At 39.4% G+C, this 26,716-nt stretch overlaps 1 protein-coding gene across 1 annotated transcript; it reads left to right on the forward strand.

Annotated features, from left to right (window-relative positions):
• Positions 1–281: 281 nt before the first annotated feature.
• On the forward strand, positions 282–26,716 carry LOC109926786 (chitotriosidase-1-like). Its single transcript, XM_048611824.1, has 11 exons — positions 282–336; positions 3,837–3,869; positions 4,088–4,292; positions 15,642–15,698; positions 16,215–16,380; positions 21,525–21,649; positions 22,212–22,335; positions 23,187–23,369; positions 24,617–24,733; positions 25,654–25,789; positions 26,448–26,716. The coding sequence occupies exons 1-11, from the start codon at positions 282–284 to the stop codon at positions 26,714–26,716; spliced, it is 1,470 nt and encodes a 489-aa protein (XP_048467781.1).

Here is a 26,716-nt window from a genome sequence, read left to right on the forward strand (position 1 = left end):
TCGATAACCACTGGTGAGGTGTTGGAGATGTGCAAGTTGGCTATATTCTGCCTTTATTTAATACAAATCGGGAAGGAGAAGCCTGGGAACTATAGACTGTGAGCTCAACATTGGTGATGGTTATGTTGTTGGAGGTGATTCTGAAAGATAGGATTTACATGCATTTGGAGAGGCAATGGCTGATTAGAGATAGTCAGCATGGTTTTGTGCGATGGAAATCGTGTATCATCAACTTGATTGAGTTGTTTGAAGCAGTATCCAAAAAGATTGATGAGGGCAGAATGGTAGACGTTGTGTACGTGGACTTTAGTAAAGCCTTTGACAATGGTCCACATGGTACACTAAGTAGTAAAGTTAGATCACATGAGATTCAGGATGACTTGCCAACTGGATACAAAATTGGTTTGATGGTAGGAGACAGAGGGTGGTGGAGGAAGGTTGTTTTTCGGACCCGAGTCCTGTGACTGGAGTCCTGTGACCAGTGGTGTTCCACAGGGATCAGTACAGGTATTTATATACATTTATATGACTGAAATGGATGAGAATATAGGAGGCACTGTTAGGAAGTTTTTGCAAGACATCAAAAGTGGTGGCATAGTGGATAGTGAAGGTTGTCTAAGATTATAAAGAGATCTTGATCAATTGGTTCAATGGGGTGAGAAATGGCAGATTAAGTTTAATTTGGATAAATGTGAGGTATTGCATTTTGGTAAAATAAACAAGGGTAGGACTTATACAATTAATGGTAGAGCCCTGGGTGGTGATGTAGAACAGACAGACCTAGGGGTTAAGGTACATAATTCTTTGAAATTTGCATCACAGGTAGACAGGGTGTTTAAGAAGGCATTGAGCACACTTGCCCTCATTGCTCAGACCTTTAAGTAAAGAATTTGAGATGTCACGTTGAGGTCGTACACGATGTTGGTGAGGCTTACTTGGAGTACTTTGTGCAGTTCTGGTCTCCCTATTATAGGAAGGATATTATTAAATTGGATAGGATTCAGAAAAGGTTAATCAGGATGTGGCGGGAATGGAGGGTTTGAGTTATAAAAATAATCTGGATAGGCTGAGACTTTTTCCACTGTTGTGTAGGAGGTTTAGGAGTGACTTTATAGAGGTTTATAAATCATGAGGGGGACAGATAAGGTGAATAGAAGGGGTCTTTTCCCTAGGATGGGGGTGTTCAAAACCAGAGGGCATATTTTTAAGGAGAGAGGAGAAAGTTTTTAGAAAGGACATGAGGGGCAACTTTTTTTATACAGCGAGTGGTTCATGTATGGAACAAACTGCCAGAAAAAGTGGTGGATGTAGGTACAGTTACAGCATTTAAAAGAACTTTGGGTAAGTACATGAATAGGAAAGGTTTGAAGGAACTTGGGCCAAACACAAGCAAGTGGGACTAGTTTAGTTTGGGAACATGATCGGCGTGGACTTGTGGACCAAAGGGTCTGTTTCCATGCTGTATGACTACAGGCAGGAAAAAGAGAAGGGAAGAATATTGGATGAGAAATGAACAGTGGAATTGGGACACATTAGAATTTGTTTCATCTAAACATAAGTACCCATTGGATAAATTAAAGTACAATGAGTTTACATTCAGAAATGTGAGGGAGGGAATAATTAGTTACCATTATTGAGGAGTAGTATTTGAGAGCAAGAGTACAAAGAAAGCTCAAGGAGAAGAAAAGACTATTTAATTCAAATGAATTGATCTCTGTAGTATTCCAATTAATACAAGTGGCACCCAACAGTACCAAGGTACTCCCCCAATATCATTAACTTCACTAAACTATGTGGAAGATCATTCCAAACGTTTACCACTCCCTATCATAGAAGTTTATTTGTCCCATTACTGTAACTTTGTGGTTAATAATTATCTGTTGTAGGAACTGTGGAGGCAGTACATGGTACCTCCAGTACCTCAGTGTCATCAATTACAACAAGTATAAAGCTGGAGAGGCAGTGACTCAGTCCAAAAATGCGGAGAGTACTTGTTTTAATTGGTAAGTTTGATTTTAAAGAAAATAGCAAGAAAAATCAAAGCTCTATTTTCAATTTTTCAACAGTATATAAGATTAAATTATTGCTGCAATGTGTGTGAGAAAGATTTTCTGTAAACAATGGGCAGAAAATACTAAAATGTTAACCTTTGGCTTACTTGCTAAACTGTGTGCTAGATATACTTTATCTTATTGTGTAGAAAAAACTACTTGCAATAGCTTGTTTTTAAAGTAAAACTGTGAATCCCAAATGCTATGAAACATGAGAATTATGTCTCCATACAGGCTGCACCCTGATGTTTGATTGCCATTTTTCTGTGAAGCCAGATTAGTTGTAGTGGTAGTGAAATCATATTAAAAAGCTACTTAAAAGGTATGGAAGTGTGCAGTGCAAATTTCATTTAATTTAGATTGATTCTCTGACTGATAGGGACAATGTACAGGAACGTGAACTGAGGGGATACCAGATATAACTCTCAAAGCCCTACTCAGTTCCTGTCTTGAGCTCCTCTGTTAGGATGAGCAGAGCAGAAGTCAGGCAAACAAACAGGAACAGTTGAACAGATGGCTTAGTGACTGACTAAATGGCACCAGTATTGGCTGTCTTGGAATAGGCACCCAATGCAAACTTTCTGATGGCTGGCAATTGTATACCATACAGCAAGCTTGAACAGGGAGAAAACAGCCTGCTCCTATTTGGAGAGGGATGACTACATTCTTTATCAAATACATAGCAATTAGTTGTATAGATATATTATATTTCATTCATCGGCTTGTTTCTAATTAATCCTATTATGACATGTTACAACTTTGAACAAACCTTTCATAATTTCAAAGTTGATCTACCAGTGCTACTGGCAGGAGTTTTATTTTTGGGGGAGGAGGAATGGTTTATATGTAAACTTGATAGATCAAGTAAAACTGTTTCTAAATCTGGTAGTGTAGTGGTCATGTTACTGAGCTAGATATCTTTACTAGTAATCCATGGCATGTGTTCAATTGGTAGTTTATGAATTTGAGTTCCTACAAATGAATGCTGAAGATTAATGTTGGTATGAGTTTTTTTTAAGAGACTGTGAATCTATCATATGATAAAAACCCAACTGGTTCATGAATGTCCACAAGGAGAGAAAACCTGTTATCCTAGCACTATCCTTCCACTATCCAGTCTAGTCTCTTTTTGACTACACACCTGCAGAGTTAACCCTTAACTACCTTCCGAAGTGGCCTGGCAGCTCAGTCAGTCGTTTCGAACCTTTCAGGATCACCAAGGCTGGGCAACAAGTGTTGGTTTTGCCAGCAAAAGGCATATCTCAAGAATGAACAAGGAGCTACATTTCAAATCTGAATCTTACAATAAAGCTCAAAACTAAACATTTAATTAATCTAAGATATCGCTGCAGCAAACGCAGGAAACATTTTTTTCCATCAAAACTTTGAAATTAGAAGGACAAGTTATACACCACTAATCCATCAATGATATCACTGTTATTCACTGTAATGACTGGGTGCACACTCACAAGCACAGGTTCACATCCGTTGTATTACAGAAGTACTTAGTTCTAGCAGAACATGTATATGAGAATGCCCAGTCTCAGAAATGTTCGTTTGAAAGAAGGCATGGCCCAAGATAAGGAAAAAGATTTCATGGAAAGAGGGGTGTCTTATATATTCAAGAACACTTCCCCTGTCTACACTATTCCATTGTGCATTAGAGAATATTTCACCTCATTGTTGATAGTTGAGCATTTTGAAATATGTGGCACTCATGAAAAAAATCCTAAATCCAGTGTTTTTTTTAAAAACAAACTTCATGCTTGTTTTCTTTTTCTCTAGTGGGACTCATCCTGTTGTCCCAGCTACAAGTTGGTAAGTCACATTATTATTGCCAAATGAAAGTATTTCTACCCATTGCCTTTTGATTGTGGTCTATTTTCCCAAAGGTTCGATTTAAGTTTGAAATCCATGTAACAATCACTTTGAAGCAAAACCGGAACCAAACTTCATACATACACTTTTTCTTTTCTGAAAAAGCTAATAAAGTTGAACAAGGTCAGTAGTTTGATTATTTCACTTTCTGCTTTTAGGCATTGCTTTCAAACTGGTTTGCTACTTTGCTAACTGGGCCCAGCACAGACGGGGAATTGGCCGGTTTATGCCAGAAAACATTCCTCCGTGCCTGTGCACCCATCTGATCTATGCATTTGCTACCATCGATAGTAATCACAAGATTACTACAAAGGAACAGAATGATGAAAAACTTTACACGTCATTCAACAACCTCAAAAAACAGTGAGTACACATGTATTTCACAGCTGTTCTTTGTCAGATTAAGGTCTTTTCCATCTGGTTCCAGAAACATCTGTTCTGCCTCCACCACACCCCGTCTCAGCACCTTACGCCACCTAAAGACATGATGTTGGCATCACCCAAAGGCCTCCATGGTGCCAGCTCAACATGATTCCATATAGTGGTTTGCCATTCGATCGTTGAGTTGTATCACAGTGAAACCTCAAACTATTCCTACCTGTAATGGCTACACCCATAAATTTTTCAACACAGTTATAAACAACACTTTCATTGCAAAGGATTTGAAAACAGGAGCAAGGATGACTTCCTGGAGCTATACGTGGCCTTGGTCAGACCAAACTAGAGCATCATGTGCACTTTTGATCTCTTGACCTAAGAAAGGATATCTTGCCACATAGAAAGAGTCTGCAGATTAATATCTGAAATGGTCAGATTGTCATGTGATGAGACATTGAGTCAACCAAGCCTGTATTCACAGGAGTTTAGAAAATGGAGAGGACATCTCATTGAAACATATGAAATTCTGACAGGGCTGAACAGACTGCAAGTAGGAATGATGTCTCCCCTATATGGGGGACACAGGGAAATGTCTTGAACAAGGGATATGGGGTCAGTCAGTCGAGGAGAATTTTATTCACTCATATGGTAATGAGCCTTTGGAATTGTCCAGTACATTAGGCTACAGAGTTAGTGAATGCATTTAAGAAAAAAAATATATAAATTTCTAGATACTAAAAATGTCAAAGCATTTAGGGAAAAGCAGAAGGTTGACATTGAGATAGAGGATCAGCCATGATCATATTGAACAGCAGAACAATCTCAATGGACAGAATGACCTACTCTTGCTCCTGTTTTCTGTGTTTCTCTGAAGGTATCAATCTTATCTCAGAGTGATAAACTTCCAGATTCAATCCAACTCCAAGGCTTGGAACATAAATATAATCAAAGCCAATAGCAACAGTATTTCTGAAGGAGTGCTGCTACATTGTCAGAGGTGCTGATTTCAGTTGAGATGGTAAACTGAAGCCTGTACAGATGGACGTAAGAGATCAGGTCCTTCCCTGTGTTCTGGTCGATATTTGGCCCCCAATCAACATTTTAACCATTGATGCCATTGCTGTCTGTGGGAATTTTCTCTGCATGTTTTTTTTTTCTATATTACTACAGTGATGACAATTCAAATAGTATTTCATGGGTTATGGAAAGCTTACAAATATTGAGTGGTAATAGAAAATTCAATATAAATACAATATTTTTAATCCATGCTAGAAGAGGAAGAAGTCAATGAGATTGCTTAAATCGCCATCCCACCTAAGATCACGTAACAGAGAACAGAACAGCAATTATCCTCCAGGAGTGTAGCTTTCCTCAAACAAGTTAAACATTCTTCATTAAAACCCACTTTTAGATTAATTTTTGTCAACATTCCTTCAAGTCATGGCTAAACATATAAGTGCCAACAATCCTTGCACTGCCATTAAGTTCCTTCAATGCTGTTAGAAAGGAAAGATATGTATTTCTACAGAAAATTTCATGTCCACTGAATATCCCAAAGCGTTTTACAGCTTTTTAACAAAGCAAATGCAACAGTCAAATTACGCACTGCAAGTTTGACAAAAAAGTAAAGTTACCATAGTCCTACAAGACCATAGGGCTGCTCTCTCTTTGGAAGGAGAGAGATAACTGATGGTGATTTAACCTGAGGATTACCGCACCTCAGGGAAGGGGAGAGGTTGAGTAGGAGCATTCTTCATGGTAACTTCAATTATCACAGACCAGCTGCCCAGCTAACTGAGCTAAGCTCCACTGACAGTAAAGAAATAGATAACTAAATATGGTGTTTAATCAGGTGGTAATTCTCAGATCAGTGTTAGCCAAAGCAGGAGAACTTCCTCCAATGATGTAAAATCAAGAACTGCGGGTGCTGGAAATCTGAAACAAAAACCGAAATTGCTGGTGTGTCTGTGGAGGGAGAAACAGGTGTCAATGATTTGGGTCCAGTGACCTTTCAACAGAACCCCTTGTTCTTTTTTGAGTAGTAAGTGAGTTACTTTATGTCAACCATCAAAAGGCGTTGGCAGATTCTGGGATCATAATCTCCAGAACCAGATTTTAAATTTCCATTTTCTAACTCAGACCTGTGGGCCTTCATGCTGATCCCCACCTCACACTGATACAGCTCTTACCATTGGTGGTGGATCACAGTATGGACTCTTTCCACAGGGTACATCATTCTGGCCTCACTTCAGTTCCAACATTTCTAAGGCAGTCACTGGCCTCAGACTCAATGAAGGAGAGCTTTCTGGGAGTGACCTCACTGCCTATACTGGCACTGTGCTTTATCCTGTACCTCCATTTCCCTAGATCCATTGATATTATTCCTTTACAATTACTTATCACATTCCTTTTAAATAATTTTGTAGATGCCACCTTAATAGTCACTTCTGGTGAGGCTTCTAATAGCCATCAATTAACTTTCTCTTTATTTACCTTGGTTCTTCCAGCTTAAGTCTCAGTCTGAGTGGTGGCTCAGTGGTTAGCACTGCTGCCTCACAGTAACAGGGACCCAGGTTCAATCCCAGCCTTGGGATGACTGTCTGCGTGGAGTTTGCATATTCTCCCCATGTCTGTATAGGTTTCCTCCTACAGTCCAAAGATGTGCAGGTTAGGTGGATTGTCCAGTGATGTGGATTAGCCATGGGGAAGTGCAGATTTACAAGGATGGGGAGTGGTTTTGGTGTGGACTTGTTTGGCCAAATGGCCTGTTTCCACTCTGTAGGAATTCTATGATTCTCTGTTCCATTATTTTTTATTATGTTTGCCCAGAATAATTGCATGAGTTTCACTCACTCATTTACTGGCTGTCCATCTGCTAATAGTAGCCCACTCACCACGCTGTTTGTGCCACTCCCGGTCCTTGTGGAAGTTCTGGTTCCTCACAGCCCCTAACATCCCATTTTTCCAGTTGGCTCAACCTCAGGTTTCATTTTCTTCCCGATTTTCCCCATTCCTGTCTCCATCCCTTTCTTGATATCTAACCTAACCGCCAACCTTCAGACCTTGCACGCTACCCTTCCCCAAACCCTACCCTCACCAACCACCAAACCGTGCTTTTCAATATCATTTCACAGGCTATTGCCCACCACAACTCATTCCCCCATTCCAGGTTGTTCATTGGAAACATCAGGAGATTAAGCCAGACCGTTTGCAACCTTAGTTTCATACTTGATCCCAAGCTGAACTTCCAACTTCATATTCCTGCCATCATTATGACATCCCAGTACTAAGTCAATAACATCTCCAGACACCACTGCAGCCTCAGCAGATCTGGCGCTGAAACGTCCATCCATGCCTTTCTACCTCCACATATAACAATATCAGAGCACTCTTGGTTGGTCTTTACAAGAGCATACTACTCCTGTAAACAGAAGGTCATCCAGGGCTGTTTTCACCTTGTCTTAATTTGCAGCCAAATCCCCTTCCACAGTCATTTCTGTGCTTTCTGACCTACAAAGGTTCGCAGTCAAGCAATGTCCTGATTTAAGAATTCTCATCACTCAAATTTCAAATCACTCTTGCCTCATTCTCTCCGATTTCTGTAATCTCATACTGCCTCAGAGCTTTTTATACTGCTCCAGTTGTGGCCTCTTGTACATCCTTAATTTTAATTGCTCTACCTCTGGGATGCTCTCACTTTGGCTCTGAGCTCACTTTATTCCTTTAAAACCTACCTCTTTGAACAAAATTTTGGTCATCTGACCTAACATCTTTTTATGGCTCAAATACTTTGTTTTGTGGTATTCCTATCAAGCATCTTGTGACTTTGAGGCACAAGACTCTTGAGCCATCCATCCATTCTCTGGAATTTCCTTTCTAAATTTATCTCACTTTCAATTTTTCTCTCACCCTCTAGACCATCTGAAAACCTCTTTCTTTTATGCTTTGGATCACTTTTCACAATGCTCCGAGTGTTGCCCGATATTTGTTTTTACTTTTGTGGAGTGCCTTTTAACATGTCACTTGACTAAAAGTGCTAGATAATTAAATGCATATAGTATAATAGATATAGGGATAATCTTGTGTATTTTTGGCAAGTTATTTTTGCAAGTTACATGAAGTTCTTTGAAGACCTTAGCAAATTTTCTCACTATATCTTACCAAACTTACCTGATTACCTACCTACCCCACCTCTAGGGCATTACTCACATCCCACTCCAGCCCTGTCTTCGTACACACCATTCAGGAACAACACACTACTGCCAGAAAATGCCAGAATTAACTGGCATCCCCTGCACCTATGTCATCTCTAAAAGTCCATTATGCACACAGACAAACACGGTCAGTCTGGAGCTGCCCTGTACACTTCTTAATATTTGTCCTGGATATGGCAGACAGGGGGAAATCAGTGCCCTGTTTTGTAGATAGGGACTTTGAGATCCTCCTGGATGAGGTGGTACAGAGGAGGGACTTGATCTTCCTCAGGGCAGGTAGTGAAGGTCACAATCCTAAACCTTGCCAACCTAGTCTGAGGTTAGCTCTTGGGTTAGAGAAGCCTCAGCTGCCTGGAGGAAAGCCCAGCACTATGGGAAGAAGATCAATGTCCTTCTCCATTCCACCTTCATAAGTTCCACTGTCTTCTCTCTATCCCTCACACTCATTCGATCTCTGCTGCTATACACAAGTGATGGAAAGTTGATGCTCTACCACTCTCACTATTCTCCCACTCACCATCCCCTACACCAACCCCTGACACCACTAGCTCTGCATGCCCACTGCGCTCCCTACTCACTTGTTCAGCACACACCTCCCCTGATATAAAAGTAGCAGCTGTACCACCACCAAATTTCATCTCCCTTAACACCTACCTCTGTCTCATTCCAGGATGAAAACAGCTCCCAGTGGGACAGAAAGAGTCAAGACAGGTGGTGAGCTTCCTGACATTTATCTCTTCATCCCTTACGTGAACAGCATCCAGACTGTGACTGTGCCCAAGTGGCTGACGAACTGTATGCCCGAGCCGATGGGCTGGTATCAGAGGCTCCCTTGACTTATCGTGCCAGGACACCCTGACCAGTGCCTATCCCCCTTGACTTGACTGCGGTCTGCTGACAACCGTGACAAACTTCCTGCCTTCGTCACTGCACTAAACAGCAAGGCAAGACAGAAGTGACATGAGCTAAGTATCTCTAGAAGCATTACAATGATGGTGACCAGTGGAACCTGAAGTTTAGCATTGAAGTACAGAAGCAAATTTGTAAGTGGATCACAGATGTTCCATAAGGGTTCTTTGGCATTTGACATGTGTCAGCTCTATGTCTGTGAAAGTGATGAGCGTATCCTAAGGTGTTGGTGTCCTGTGTCCAACATGGAGGCCCTTCAGAACAAGCAGCAGGTACCCACTCCGACTTCCACCTTGAGATTTCTCAATGTTTAGCTTGTTTTGGCATATTTAGTAAAATAGAAAACTAAATATTATTGAGGTGATTGGGGTCATTAGCAAGGTACTTAACAAGCAATACTGCCTTTAATTGGCAACTTGCCACAGCCCAGCAAGAAAGTTATCAAAAGGACAAAAGATGGAGTGAGATGCTTCTGACATGAGGATGAACCTTGTTGGAGGTCCAGCTTGATTCTGAGTGGAATGGAATTGAATTAGCTTTATTGTCATCTATTCATGAGTGCACTGAAACATTTACAAGTTGCCACACTATGGTGCGATCTTAGGTACTAAGGTACCTCAGTCCAGATTCTTAAGAACAAATTCTTAGGACCAAAAGTTAGAAAACTATAGAAGTAACAAGTGCAGCATTATAGATCATAGGAATAAATTAGAAAAATAAAGAAAAAAAAGCTCAGAATAATAGACTCTCCAACCCAGATTCTGCTACAAATTTCACAATAGCCTATGTTACTCAAGCCCTGACAAGATTCCACCCATTATCTGCAGCACAAATAGATCATTCCACACGACTGATCCATGTTGACATCAATGCTCCACGTAAGTCTCTCTTGTCATCTAATACTCCAGGATAAAGCATTCCCAGCTCTTCTCCTTCATAAACATATCAAGCTTCTCTTTGAAGTCATCAGTGCTATTTGTCTCAGCTACCCTTTATGGGAGCTCATTCCAAATTCTACTCATCCCCTGGATAAAGAAATTTCTTCTGAATTCTCCACTAAATTTATTGCTAATTATCCAAAATTTGGCCCTTGCATTATATCCCTTACACAAACAGAAACATCTCATCATTATGAAAGGGCACTATAGGATAACTAATTTGTAAGTTTTCTACTAGACCACCTCAGTCGTTTCTCAAGAAAAGAGCCCGAGCTCTTCCTTAGAAATATATCTTCTTTGTTCTGGTCTCAGCTCTGTGACCTTTTTTCGATAGTATGCATTTGAACATCTTTCGAAAAAGTAATGAGTGAAACTAAGGCTGCCTCACCAATTTTTCAAAATCATACAAGTGGCACATAGAGCAGGATCACAGCTTTGTCCAGTAAATCATTAAAAATAAATGTTTAAACATTCATCAAGGACCAGGATCTTGCTGGATGATGCAATGGACTAAATGAAAGAGAATACATTGACATTACAAAGGAAAGAAACATTGTGTGATTTGTCTGATGCCAAGACAATAGGAATTTAACACAAAGTAAGGCTGTGTATTCACTTGGTCAATTATTCTGCAAAATAAAACCAAAGCATCCATTGTCAGCAACTCAGTGCAGAACATAATATTAAAATTCATTCCTATGGGACCATTTAAGTGATGCACTTTTGCACTGAAGGTGATAAAGTGCCCATGCAAAATGTTCTGGATATTTTCTAATCTACCTGTTCAAAAATGCAGTTACACACCACTGAAGCAGGTGGAACTGAACCCGGGCCCCCTGGTTTAGAGGTGTGGTACTACCACTGTGCCACAAGATCCTCAACGCTTAGACCTACTTCATTATGTTTAGATGTTGCACTAAACAAGATTTTGGAAGAAAAATCTTGTTTTCGGACTGGAAGCCTGTAACCAGCAGGTGTTCCACGGGGATTGATACCAGGTCTGCTTTTGTTTGTCATTTATATAAATGATTTGGATGAGAATATAGGGGGCATGGTTAGTAAGTTTGTGCAAGACATCAAAATTGGTGATATAGTGACCAGTGAAAAATGTTGTCTCATCATGATCAATTAGGTCAGTCAGCTGAGGAGTGGCAGATGGAGTTCAATTTGGATAAATGTAAGGTATTGCATTTTGATAAAACAAAGAAGGGCAGGATTTACACAATTAAGGGTAGGGTCTTGGGTAGTGTTGTAAAACAGAGAGACCTAGGGGGTTCAGGTACATAATTCTTTGAAATTTGAGTCACATGTAGACAGGGTGGTTAAGAAGGCATTTAGTACACTTGCCTTCTTTCTCAGACCTTGGAGTATAAAAGTTGGGAAGTCACATTGAGATTGTACAGGACAATGGTGAGGCCCCTGAGTATCGTGAACAGTTCTGGTCATCCTGCTATCGGAAGGACATTATTAAATTGGAGGGGGTTCAGGAAAGATTTACCAGGATGTTGCCTGGAATGGTGAGTTTGAGTTATAAAGATAGGTTGGATAGGTTAGGATATTTTTCGGTGGAGCATAGGAGGTTGAGGGGTGACCTTGATGAGGTTTATAAAATGAAAGATGAGGCGAATAGCAAAGGTCTTTTCCCTACAGTGGGGCAACTTTTGTTCTTTACACAGAGAGTGGTTCATCTGTGGAATGAACTGCCAGAGGAAGTGATGGATGTAGGAACAGTTACAACACTTAAAAGACATTTGGTTAAGTGTGAGTGGGAAAGATTTGGATGGATATGGACCAAATGCAGACAAGTGGGAGTAGTTTCGTTTGGGTACATGGTTGCATGGGGTTGTTGGACTGATGGGTCTGTTTCCATGCTGTATATCCCTATGACTTTTAATAGGACGCAACTGGTGCATACAAATTCCGAGGTCCTCTTGAAGTCTCATAGCACTTTTCGAAGAGCTACAAAATTCTGCTGTGTGCACTCACAGACATCTCTCAGCTAACAAAACGGATTACCCAGTTATTAATCCTGGTACAAATTGTGGCAATTTATTGTGTATCAATTGGTTCCTATATTCCTCTTCATTACAACATTCACTGGAAAGTTCCTTTATAATATCTTGAGGTTATGAATGTTGTTATGCAAATCCAAATTTTTAAAATATGTTAAATAAATAAAATCTAACCTTTCCAACTGGATTAAAAAAAAATTCACCAACACTTGTAACCTTATGTCCATCTAGTCCTTTGATTCTTTCCTTCTATGCATTCCTCACTGATGTTGCCTTAAATGTTGATGACAGATCTTGACAGTTCCTTATAACAGTGTGGAGCTGGAGGACCACAGCAGACCAGGCAGCATCAGAGGAGCAGGAAAGTTGACGTTTGTCACTGTGGACTTTACCAGTTTCAAAATCTCCTCACCCCCGGCCTCATCCCATGACGAACCTTTCCTCTCATCCCCGCCTCCCTGACCTGACACAACCTGTCCATCTTCTCTCCCACCTATCTGCTCCTCCTACTTCACTGACCAATCCCCACCACTGCCTTCCTGCACTCACCTATCACCATTCCACCTACCCTCCCCAGCCCCACCCTTCCTCTCTCTATTTATTTTGGAGCTCCCTTACCCCTCCCCCATTTCTGAAGAAGGGACCTGCCCTGAAATGTCAACTTACCTGCTCCTCTGATGCTACCTGACCTGCTGTGCTACTTCTGCTCCACACTGTGTTATCTCAGACTCCAGCAGCGGTAGTTCTTACTAACTCTGGACAGTTCCTTCACTTGTACATCTATCCTAGGCCTTTCAACCTTTCCAAACATTCATACAAGGTCAAATTTGATCAGCTTTAGGCTACCTGCACTAACTTTTTCACAAGCTCTAGGAATCTAATTTTCATCAATGTACTGTCTTACGATATTTTCTCTGTTTAGAAGCACAACATAAATGAAAGATTGTGTTGTTTTGTTATTTTTTTAAACTTTGCTGACTTTTTCTCTAAATGTTTTCATCTAGTGTCTATCATTTGGACATTGTGGTTCATAGTACATTTCATTTTGGGATACTAAAAGAAAAAGTAGTCTTAAAACTCAAATATAAATTAAATCCTAAAGGAATGAGACTCAGACCTTGTAAAAATTAAATATTTGGAGGTTATTTTGTACCATCGACAGCCACAGTCCGGTGCCAAGGACAGGAGGGTGACTAATGTGGTACCATTATTTAAGAAAGATGGTAAGGAAAAGTCAGGGAACTATAGGCCAATGAGCTTGACATCATGGTGGGCAAGTTGTTGGAGGGGATCTTGAGGAACAAGATTTACATGTATTTGGAAAGGCAAGGACTGATTAGGAATGGTCAACATGGCTTTGTGCATGGGAAATTGTGTCTCACTAACTTGATTAAGTTTTTTGTAGAGGTATCAAAGATTGATGAAGATTAATTTAAACGTAATCCAGAGGAACTAGCCAATTGGAGACAAATTTGGCTCGAAGGTAGGAGACAGAGGGTGGTGGTAGAGGGTTGTTATTTTAGGCTGGAGGCCTGTGATCAATGTGCTCCAAGGATCAGTTCTGGGTCCAATGCTTTTTGGCATCTATATGAATGATTTGGATGTGAATATAGGAGGTATGGTTGGTAAGTTTGCACCAAAATTGGAGGTACAGCAGACAGCCAAGAAGGTTACCTCATAGTACAATGGGACCTTGATCAGATGGGACAATGGATTGAGGATTGGCAGATGGGGTTTAATTTAGATAAACATGATGTGTTGCACATTGACAAGGCAAACCAGGGCAGAGCTTATATAATTAAAGCAGGGGCCTGGGAAGCATTGTTGAACAAAGAGACCCAGGGGTTCAGGTGCATCATTCCTTGACAGTGGAGTCACAGGTAGACACGGTACTTAAGGCAGCGTTTGGCACACTTGCCTTTATTTGTCAGTGCATTGAGTATAGGAGTTCAAACATTATGCACAGGACATTGGTGAGGCCACTTTTGGAATACTGCATTCAATTCTGGTCTCCCTGCTATAGGAAAGATGTTGCTAGACTTGACAGGTTCAGAAAAGATTTACAAGTATGATGCCAGGATTGCAGGATTTGAGCCATAGGGAGAGGCTGGAGCTATTTTCCTTGGAGTGTCAGAGGCTGAACGATGACCTTATAGAGGTTAATTGAATCAGGAGGGGCATGTGGTCTTTACCTCACGATGGGGCAGTCCAAAACTAGAGGGTATAGATTGAAGGTGAGAGGGGAAAGATGTAAAAGGGAACTAAGAGGCAACTTTTTCATGCAGAAGGTGGTGCCAGTATGGAATGAACTGCCAGAGGAAGTGGTGGAAGTGAGCACAATTACAACATTTAAAAAGCATCTGGATGAGTACAGGAATATTAAAAGGTTTAGAGGGAGAGGAGCCAAATGCTGGCACAGGGGACTAGATTCAATCAGGATATTTAGTTGACATGAACGAGTTGGACTGACGGGCCGGTTTACGAGCTGTATAACTCAATGTCTCTATTTGACAGATCATACAGATATTCACTCAGACCTGCATACACTAACTTTAACTTTTTCCATCATATGCAATATTTTGTGAGAAAGTAGTGCACCAACACAGCAAAATCCATGCCTTTCCCTAGATTTTAATGCCAAGTTGATTAACAACAAACCAAATTTGTGCAGCTTGTGGAGAAACAGGATGACTCTAAACCTCTGGATCTCCATTTTCAATTCAGCACGTGCAGACTCTGGAAATTGCTGCACAATTTACTCTGTAATGACTGTATATGCCATTAGCCTACCCATTATATTGGGTCAGTTAGCTGGGCAGCTGGTTTGTGATGTAGGTTAATGCCAACAGCATTCAATTCCTACACTGGCTGAAGTTACCACAAAAGGACTCTCCTTCTCTTCTCAGTACCTTCCTTCACCAAAGCCGTGGTGACCCTCAAGTTAAATGCACCATAAATCATCTCTCTCTAATGAGAGAGCAGCTTTATGGGACTATGGCTTACTCTCAATGTCAAATCCAGACCTAATAACTTACCAGGAAATGAGTCTCAGAATGATAACATCTCCCTCACATAACAAAGATAACAGTTTTTAATAAAACATTTATGCAGGGACAAAATCTGAATGCTTCCCACCATGAGGTTGATATTCCACAGATACCAATTCCTTCTTTGCTCACTGACCTTCCATGATTATGAAATTTTATTTAAATTATTTGTTAACGGAAAGACTTGAAATTTATCATTTATTCTTCCTAACAGGAGACCACAATTGAAGACACTCCTGGGTATTGGAGGATGGAATTTTGGTACACAAAGGTAATCATTAGCACTGGTGCCAGCAAGCATTCGCTTCTGATCGGCAGGCCAGTTTACCTTTTCAGTATGATCTGACCTTACGCAACATCAGCTTGTGGTTTTTATTTCAGCCAAGACTGATATGGTCACTCTTTTCACGTGTGTTGGAAATCTAAAAATGGCAGATACCAGATACACATTTGAAGCGTCACATTCTGGAGGCTTTCTATGCAAATTAATATCAATGTAGAATTTTATGAGTAGTTAGAACTTAGTTCTTTCTAAGTGCTCTACCAGTAAATGTGCACGAACTGTATTGAAACACTAGTAATTTACAACACATTTTTATTCAGAGTGGATTTCATACACTTGGAATTTTAAAAAACAACTCCAGGCAAATTTAAAAAGGTACCCAAGGTCACATATTGATACAAAATTTTCATTTCAGAAAGTGATGATAAATTTAAGTTTTAAAAATGTTTTCAACCAGGTAAAAAAAATCTGCAAACTTTTCATTAACTCTCCCTATCTTTTCAGATTCACCAGTATGGTTGGCACCAGGAAGAATCGTACAATATTCATAAACTCAGCAATTGAATTTCTTAAGAAACATAATTTTGATGGTTTGAATTTAGACTGGAAGTATCCAGCAGCAAGAGGAAGTCCAGCAGATGACAAAAAAAGGTACTCTATTTTGCTTATGGTGAGTAAAACAGATTTGATTTTTTTTTGCCTTTATCTTCTTGAGCACTTACATTTCATAGGAGTATTGTTGCAAGAGTGCAGCCCGTAAAACCTCTCCAGGCATCCATTTCTCATACAAGACATTTTCATTATTTCCTGGAATTTGAAATTTATTGGCAAAGCTAGTTGACTATTTGTTGCCTTTCCCCAAATCACTTTAGAGGAGGCAAAGTTGAACAGTCTTGTCCTCCTGCAGTCCAACCACTGAGTGCTAATAGGGAGGGAGGTCCAGGTTTTTAATCCAGTGACAGTGAAGGAAAAAAACATTAAATATGCTTAGAAAATCAAAAGGCGGGGCTTGGAAATGAACTTTCAGGTGGTGGAGTTTCTACAGCACTGCAGTACTTATCCTTCTCAATGGCACAGGTCACAGAAGGAGCTGTAAAAGGAGATTTTGCGGCAGTGTATCTTGAATCTTGCCTGTGCTAGTGATAGAGGGTGTGAATGCATGAGGTGGTGGGGCAGGTTCAATATCAACCAAGCTGCTTTGCTCTAGGTGTTGTCAAGTTTCTGGAGTGCGTTGGAGCTGCAGTCCTGACTTGAGTCTTGTAGGTTGCCGGCAGGCTTTGGGGAAGTCAAGAAATGAGCCACTCGCTATGCAATTCCCAGGTTCCGGCCTGACCTTAGTGCCACAATATTTATCTGTTTAGTATCTGGGGGGTGGGGGGGGGGTCGGTGAAATATTTTTTCCCTTCCCCTTCTAAAACCTCCTTTGAAGATTTTCTCAGGGATTACCTTTTGGTTTTTGGAAACGTTTTTTCATTCTCATTAGGTAACATTGACATCTGGAATATTTAGATTCTCAGAAGCAGAAGAATTCAATAATACTCTCAACAATCATCACCACAACTCAGAGGGAAAGTATCAATTTCTTAGATTCCTAGTATTTAAACTGACGTGAGATAACAGGCATACATTTTGCAACAATTTTTTTTTTTTTTTAAAAGAAATAACAGACCAAAAAGCCATTACTGTAAACATGGTTTCCACAGATGGGTGCAGTCTCAGCTAAACAGCTGTATGTTTATCTCTAATAGAGTCATTGGATATAAAGTAGGTCATAGTACGTTAGACTCAGATGTGATAACACAAAGATTTGCATTTACGAAGTATAACTCGGTTTCCCAATTACAATTGCAATGCCAATGAAGATTTAAAATTTCCCTCCCTGCCCTCAGGCACTGTCACTTTTCCCCAAGCCCCATTCTCTGTAGTCTGGTGGTCCCATCCCATCACTAGTTCCTCCAGCATTGCTGCTCCTCTTGCTTCCCCCCACTCTTTCTTTCTCCACTTTGAAAGACCTGCACACCATCATTACTCAGGTTCCTGCTGCTCCTCCTTAGAATCTCTATGAGCTATCAGTAGCAAGCATGGGAGGGAATCATGCTGTGGTTGGATGAGTAGCTTCTTTAAGATTCTGTGTATCCAATGTATAGAGAGAATCTTCTCCCCAGTTGGCTACCCTCAAGATGGAATTCTGCTGAACATGTTGGCCACTTTTGGGGGCAACTTCACTTCTGGGGGCAACTTCACTTCTGATTCTGGAAGTCACTGAAGGACACAGGACTCAGTTCTGATGAAGGTTCACCAGACTTAACTGTTTTCTCTGCACAGATGCTGCCAGACTTGCTGAGCTTCTCGAACAATTTGTTTTTGTTAATTTGAACAGCTATGTAGGTAGGAAAAAAACATGAACTGATATGTTACACAAAACAAATCTGAAAGTGTGCATTCAGAGCAATAATTCAGGTTTTCAGTTTTATAAAATGAAATAACTATGTCTGATACTACCAAAATAAGGAAAAAAAAATTAAAGCATATTTTCATTCTTAAGTGTTTGACCTTCATTAACAAAATTATCCTATCCAAGGGTGAAGGGTGACTTGAGTGAAGTGTAGAAGATCTTGAACAGTCTTGACAAGGTGAAAGGATATTTTCACTTGTGGCCGAATCTAGAGCTAAGTGGCATGATTTCAAGTATTGCCTATTTAGAACAGAGAAGAGGAGAAATAATTTGCCTCAGAAAGTAGTGGAGGTGGGTTATTTAAATATTTTTAACACAGACATGGATAGATCGTCATTAGAAAAGACAATCAAATATGAATTACGGGGAGAGATGGGAATGGATGATTAAGTTCAAGGGGCCAATCTACTACTTCTCATATTTCATACTTGTACTTACAGTCATGACCACGGTATTTTTGCAAAACTCTGGGGAAACAACGGGGATACTGTTAATAGCAGCGGACTAGTAATTTAGAGACACAGGCTAATGTTCCAAGGATATAGGTTCAAGTGCCACCACATCAGCTGGTGGAATTTAAATTCAATTAATAAATAATTCTGGCATTGAAAATTCTGAAATTGTGACCATGAAAGCATCATTGGCTGTCATAAAACAACACCCAGCTGGTTCATTAATATTAATCAGTAAAGGAAATCAATCCTGTACTGGAAGCCATTTCAGACAGGAAACATTAACTTGGTTTCTCCCCCCACAGAGCTTTCCAGTTATACCGAGTTCATCCAACATTTTCTATTTTTAATCTGCCACCCTTACCTGGTCTGGCCTACGTGTGACTCCAGACCCACAGCAACGTGACTGACCACTGTTAAGTGCTTTTTGAAATGTCCTAGTAAGCCATTCAAATGAAGGTGGGCAACAAATACTCTCAGCCTAGTAAAGCAGGAAACCATAAGCTAGTTAGTGTAACATCTGTCACAGGGAAAATGCTAGAAGCTATTATGAAAGGCATTATAACAGGGCACAGATAAATTCAAGGGTAATCAGGTAGAGCCAACATTTATCAAAGGGAAATCATCTTTAACAAAAAATTGGAGTTCTTTGAAGTTGTAACATGCTTTGGATAAAGGGGAAACAGTTGATTTCAAGTTTCACAAGGCATTTGTGAAGGTGCCACAAAGGCCGTCACAGAAGATAAAAGGTTATGTTATAGGGAGTAACACATTGGGGAAAAGAATGAACTGTAGTTGCTGGAAATCTGAAACAAAAGGGCAGCACGGTGGCTCAGTGGTTAGCACTGCAGCCGCACAGTGCTAGGGACCCAGGTTCGATTCCAGCCTCAGGTGACTGTCTATGTGGAGTTTGCACATTCTCCGTGTCTGCATGGATTTCCTCTGGGTGCTCGGGTTTCCTCCCACAGTCCAAAGATGTGCCAGCTAGATGGATTGGCCATGCTAAATTGTCTATAGTGTTCAGGGATGTGTAGATTAGGTGGGTTATAGGGGGATGGGTCTGGGTGGGATGCTCTGAGGGTCGGTGTGGACTTGTTGGGCTGAAGGGCCTGTTTCCACACTGTAGGGATTCTATGAAAAACAGAAATAGCTGGGGAAAATTCAGATCTGGCAGTATCCACAGAGAGAAAGCTGAGTTAATGTTTCAGGTCTAGTGACCCTTCTTCAGAACTGAATAAGTGGGACTTTTTCAGACTGGTAAGATATCATGAGTGATGTGTCACAGCAATCAGTGTTGGGTCCTCAACCCTTTGCAATTTTTACAAATGCTTTGGATGAAGGGATCAAAGCATAGCAACAATATTTGCTGATGACACAAACTTAGGTAGGAAAGTAAGTTCCAAAGAGGATAGAAGGAGCCTATAAAAGGGGATATAAATAGTTTAAGCGAGTGAGCAAATATCTGGCAAAGGGAATACAATGTGGGAAAGTGTAAAACTGTCCATTTTGGCAGAAAGAATACAAAAGCATATTGTCTAACTGGTAAGAAGGCGCAGAGCTCTAAGATGCAAGAAGATCTGGGTGCACTAGAGAGTGAATCATAGGAGGTTAATATGCAGGTATAACAAGCAGTCAGGAAAGCTGATAGAATGGTATGGTTTATTGAGAAGGGAACTGAATGCAGCCGTGGGGAGATTACATTTCATTCACAGGTGAGATCACCTCTGGAGTACTGTGTACAGTCCTAGTCACTGTACTTACAGAAGGAGGTTAATAGTTTGGAAGTTTATAGAAGGTTTACTAAGCTCATAACTGGAATGAGTGGATTACCTTATAAAAAACACTGGACACATCAGGTCTGCTGTCCCTGGAATTTAGAAGAGGTAGAGGTGACTTGACCAGGTCGACATTGAAAGATGTTTCCACTTGTGGGAGAATCTAGAATTAGGGTTCATAGTTTAAAATAAGCGGGAGCCCATTTGAGACAGGAATGAGGTTTTTTTTTCCCTGAGGGTTGGATGTCTTTGAAATTCCCTTCCTCAAAAAGACAGTGGATGCAGAATCTTTAAATATTTTCTGACAGATGAAGATAGATTCTTTGAGTACCGAGGGGATGAAAGATTAATCAGGAATATGCAGAAATGTAGATGTGAGTTCAAATCAGATCAGATCAGATCAGATCAGTCATGATTGTATTGAATGGTGCAGCAGGTTCAAAGGGCCAAGCTACCTACTCTTATTCCTTGGTCATATGTAAATTTCCAATTTTTTTAAAACTTAAACATCCAGCTGTCCAAAAGCATCATGGATGATTCTTATTCTATAACTATTCCACTGACCTTCCAAGGCAAGAATTTAACTCAGCATCAGAAAGATTATAAAATTGTTCCTCAAGTAGCAGTGTGTTATTTCTCATGCAGTGCTCACTACTGAATGGTACAGGCATTACACCTCATGTCACACTGACAGTTGTTTTGAGACTGGTCAAAATTGATTGCAATAATGTGTTACTAACTTGCTGTGTTGTTAAAGGTCCACTTCACTATGAACGGAGTATAACATCAGCAGCAAAAATAGATTTGCTTCTGAACATATGTTTGACCACTCACTTTGCTGTTAGATATGCGACGGGAAAAAAAAGATTTCCATTTGATCGTGTTCGGAGCGATGGAATTGCAGAGCTGACTGAAAAACAATAGAAAGGAAAACATCCCGAAGTGTTGGTGCTGAAATGCACACACACGTCACATGCACATTTACATTCAGTGGTTAACAAAAAACAAATCCAGAAAAGCCCTTGCAATCATAAGCTCCTTTATTCCAATTCAGTCTGTAACCACTATGTAAAAAAGAAAGAAACATGCTGCGCTTTATTCAAAATCCATATTTTATCCATCCCCACCCTAGGAAATGAAAAAGTCTTTTCAGCGAGAAGCAAAAAGAACTAACAATGTCCAGCTACTCATTTCAGCAGCTGTAGCAGCCAGCAAAAAAAAAATTGATGCTGGCTTTGAGATTTCAAAAGTTGCTAAGTAAGTAAAACATTCCTTCAATAACATTGTTCTTTCTTCTGCAATTCTCATAATAGTTGCTGAATAGTAATGTTTTGATTGAAGCCAACGCGACAGGACAAATGTAATTAGCCCCGGAATATTTTCCTTGAATCCAGGTTAAACAAAGCTCTTCATTTACTTTTGGCAAAGGAAGGGTCCCAGAGCACTGGAGAATAGTCAATGTTTTTCTTTTGTTTAAGAAGGGCAACAGGGATAATCTGGAAAATTACAGGTCAGCGAGCCTTACATCAGTAGTGGGGAAATTACTGGAGAAGATTCTTTGGGAGAGGATTTACAGGATGTGGGAAAATATGGACTTATTGGCACTATAGACAGTGTCACAAGAGAGAGATATATCTAAGTTTCATTTAGTGACATAGGTCAGGCCACCACAAATGCAACTCGAACAGGGTAGGTATTGAAAAGTATAACCAGATGGGGAGGTTTCAGTAACGGGCAAGTCATGATTAGAGTTTAATCTAGGATGTGCTGACATTCTAATTATTCTTGAAGTTACAAATTAGTACTTTTGCTTCTACAGAAATGTTGACTTTATCAATTTGGTTTCATATGGCTTCCATGGAGCTTGGGACAGGTTTACAGGACACATCAGTCCTTTATATCGTGGCACTACTGATAAGGGTGCTCATGCAAATTCTAATGTGGTATGTATACAACCACCAAATATTCACCAATTATTTATGGATGATTAGGCCATTTCACTCATTTGAATAGGTGTTCAGAACAGCCCTACACACTCCGCTCCCACATTGCAGTATAGAATGGATTCTTAGAAATTTTTCAGCTCCACAATACAATTTGCTAGTTTGATTACAATGCACTCTTGGTTTACTCAGTGTTCAAACAGTATTCTGGGTTAAACTTGCTCCTAACCATTAACCAGTTTGCTTCAGCCAAAACTCCTAATATTGAAGGTTAGACTTGTAGTTCTGTGCAACAACAACTTTAGCCTTTAATATCTTTCTCATACTTCAGAATTAGAACTGTATGTAGAATTCAAGGTGTGGTCTCTCCCGATTATTGTACACTTTGATCACCATTTAACTTAATTTCATGTCTACTTAATTCAATATTTTATTGGCTTTGATCAAAAAGCAAAATACCGTGGCTGCTGGAAATCTGAAATAAAAACAAAAAAAACTGAAAAATAAAAAAAAAACCCAATCAGCTAACATTGATGGAGAGTAAAGCCAAGTTAACATTTCAGGTCAAGAATTTTGCATCAGAATTTGGAAAAGCGTAAAGTTTGTCTGGTAGTTTGTGGTTTCAGTCTGAATAGTAGATAACCATTCATCTCCATTGCAGCATTTTGATGAAGTAAATATTATTATTGGTGGTCTGGCCATATTTACACGGTTATTTGGTAATTAGAAAAAAAAACTTGCTTGTAAAAGGGATATAAAGTTGCATTATGGGAGTGATCTGCATTGAACTCAAGTATACACAAAAAACTTGATATTCGAAAATATAAATCAGCTCTTTACTTCTGCTGCAGAATTATGCTGCCAAGTATTGGATTCAAAATGGTTTACCAGCGAAAAAAATGATAATTGGATTTCCAACTTTTGGGCGTACGTTCACACTCAAGACTTCCAACAAAAGTGTTGGTGCTGCAGCAACTGGTCCAGGACCCCCTGGCAGCTACACAAGAGAGGCTGGTTTCCTAGCTTATTATGAGGTGATGAATGTTTATTTCTAATCCACTAATCATTTGCACAAATGTCCATGTGATATTTTTGGAATAAATGCAAACAGGATACTTCCCAGTATTATTTTGCTCCCACCACATGACCAGTCTCTGCTGGAAGAAGACACCCAATGGGAACTTTCAGCTGCAATTAACCACTGCATCACAAATTGCTGAAAGTAAATGCTGGTGAAGGTGCAGAGACACAAACAAGTGTCTCTTTGGTGTGACAGGGCTATGCAGACTATTACCTTAGACAATGAAATTCAAGGTTCAAGAAACATAGTCAGTCACACAGTTAAGTGAATATAAATTAGATACAGAGAAAGATTAAGAGGGAAAGAATGAATTGAGAGAAGGGGCAGAAGGGAAAATAGGTTCTAAATATCAAAGACTTTATGCAGGACTTTGGTTCCAGTTTCAATTGGAGCTTTTCCAAGTGGCAAGAGCACAAATCTTATAATTAATAGGGTCCTTATGTTATGAAATACCAACCCTTATTTCCTGTGATGAGTTTAGTTAATATTTACAGTACTGCAAGTTTTTTTTTGAAAATCACTGATATTGAATGGGAGGTCTTGCAACAAGACAATGGTAAATTGATACAAACCATCCAGCAAATTTTGGAAATTTAGAATAGTCAGTCTCGCTCCTCCTAAATTGCTGTAATTAATCCGTTTAATAATGTTTCACACCAAAATTAGCCGTTATTTTGCAAATTCCACCCCATTATAATTACCATTATAGCAATATTTTTGTTAAATATTCCACTGTATTCAAAAGGTCAGAATAAGCTTTTATATAGTATCCATCATATTTTCAAAGGTGTTGCACAAATATCAGCAACTAGATTTTAACAATGCAATCATCCAGCTAATTTATACATATCACAGCCCAAAATAATTAAATAAAGGAGGGAAAGAAGAGGAAGAGGAAGAGGAAAATTCTCTGCTTCCTAAAAGTTTTATTTGACCACTACACACACCCCAAGAAGGTAAAGAATGATTAGCTTAATGCCCACTTAAAACAAATAAAAACGGTAACTGAATGCAATGGGAAATGACAATGCAAAAGTCTCTCTCTGTAGCACTGAGGTGGCAGCCTACATGACATACAAGAAAGTGTTATCTAGAGATATAGCTGTAGATACTTATAGGTAGATAGACAGAGAAAAAAAGTATTTTTTCTTCTTACGGAAATTGTATTAAAAATATCCAATCAATCATTCTCATTGACAGGTTTGCGACTTTTTGAAAAATGCCACATCCAAACTGATTAAGGACCAGATGGTTTCATATGCGGTTAAGAAAAACGTATGGCTTGGATACGATAATCTGGATAGCTTTCAGACTAAAGTATGGCTTGTGTATTATCAACTATATTGTTCTAGCTAAGATAATTTTGAGGAAATATTCTGCAATATTTGTACACTAATCTACACGTTCAGGATATTCAAACTTCTTGTTGATATGGGTCAGACAGATAAACATAGTGGAGTCTTAGATGCCAAACAATTGCTGACTAATACATTTATAATTATCGATGTATCCACTATTTAGGCAAAAACATTTCATTTCAAACCAAAGATTGTCAGTGCCATGTAGCCCACAAGCTGCAGTTTTAAAATAACAATTTGCATTCTTCTGAACCACGGGTCATCTCAAAGGAATTTCACATCCACTAAAACAGAGATCACATAACCAAAATTTAGGAATTAGATAGGTGGTTGAAGGAAATTAATGAGATACAACAGCAAGATTGCAATCTAGATTAGATAGAGAGCTTAAATGAAGAATAAACATATACACAGAATGTGTTTAATTATATTTTACAATGCAATGAAAATACAGCAACATCATTCTTTCCAAGGTTATTAATTATCTACAGAAAACACCCAAGTCATTCATGATGTTTGGAGATCTGTGCAAGGCAAAAGCTACATAGTGGGCTCATTACACTTAATCTCTCAACTGACTTTATTACCCATTTGTAGAAATTATGAATGCTGAAATCTGGCTGGAACAATATTCATCATAATGATAATTGATATGTCCCAGATGCTTGAAACTTCAACATCATGGAACTTCACCATGATGGCTTTGAGTCCTCAAGAACTTGCATCCTAATTAAGGGTAATGCAAATTGGTTGGGTTACTATTTACCTGTATTGCCTCAACAAAAAACTAAAAGTTAAGTTTGTGAATGCAAAAGAATATACAATTCCTCTACAAACAGGAATTGAAACCACCTGTTTACTGCTATTTCATTATTATAGGCTCAGTGGCTGAAGAGGAATAAATATGGAGGTGCCTTTGTGTGGACAATAGATCTCGATGATTTTCATGATCATTGCCAACAGGGAGTACTTCCTCTAACAACCAAATTGAACAAATTACTGAAAATAAATCCAGGTGAAATATTTACCATTATCATTGATAAAGAATAGCATTTCACAAGTATAATGTTATTGCACGCAGTCATTCTATTGATATTTCAAAATTCAATTCTACTTATTGCGAACTAAATTACTGATGACTGAAACTATAACGGCTCAGTTAACAAAATAGGATTTAGATAGTTAACTTAGAAAGTATCTACCATCTGTGCGCGCTCTGGGCTACATTCAAGATGTCCACCAAGGAAAACATTCAGCTCATGTAGAACATTTATTTTGCCGTATTTCTGTCCTTTTTTCCCCCCAATTCCAAACTTGAAAAAACAAAATGAAGGGCAAATTCCTATCTCTAATCTGCAAGAAATTCCTCACTGTACTTGAAAACAGAACAATTGTAATAGTACTTATAGTTGTAAAAATTGGGCTGAATTTCAGAAATCCTAGCACAGCCTTTGTATTCAAGGAAGACTTCCGATTAGTTGTAGGTCAGTGAAGTATTGTAAAAGTAAATGCTAACACTTAAGGAAAGTGAGACACTACTCTGGTCAGTTGAGGATTCATGACCATTACTGCATCTTTAATGCACTGTAGTCACATGATTGCAATTGTCATAGAAAAATAATTACTTAACAGAGTGAATCTCAGTAAATACAAATATTGTATTTCTCTTCCAGGCTGTAAAATAGGAAATTCACCTTCCAGCAGTGAAAGTACCAAGAATAAAAATAATGACAACACAGAAATACGTATTAATGGGCCATGGTGCCTCAATAAAACAACTGGCATCTATGTTGACCCAAAAGATTCTACCAGATTCTACCGCTGTGATCAACTAACCACTCATGAGCGCTGTGCTGATGGATTGGTCTTTGATAAAAACTGCTTGTGCTGCAATTGGCCTAAAAATTCAGATTTCCACAAGACTGTTACACCAGATAAGTAA

This window comes from Rhincodon typus, chromosome 25 (assembly GCF_021869965.1).
Source record: "Rhincodon typus isolate 14 chromosome 25, sRhiTyp1.1, whole genome shotgun sequence".
NCBI classification, from domain to species: domain Eukaryota; kingdom Metazoa; phylum Chordata; class Chondrichthyes; order Orectolobiformes; family Rhincodontidae; genus Rhincodon; species Rhincodon typus.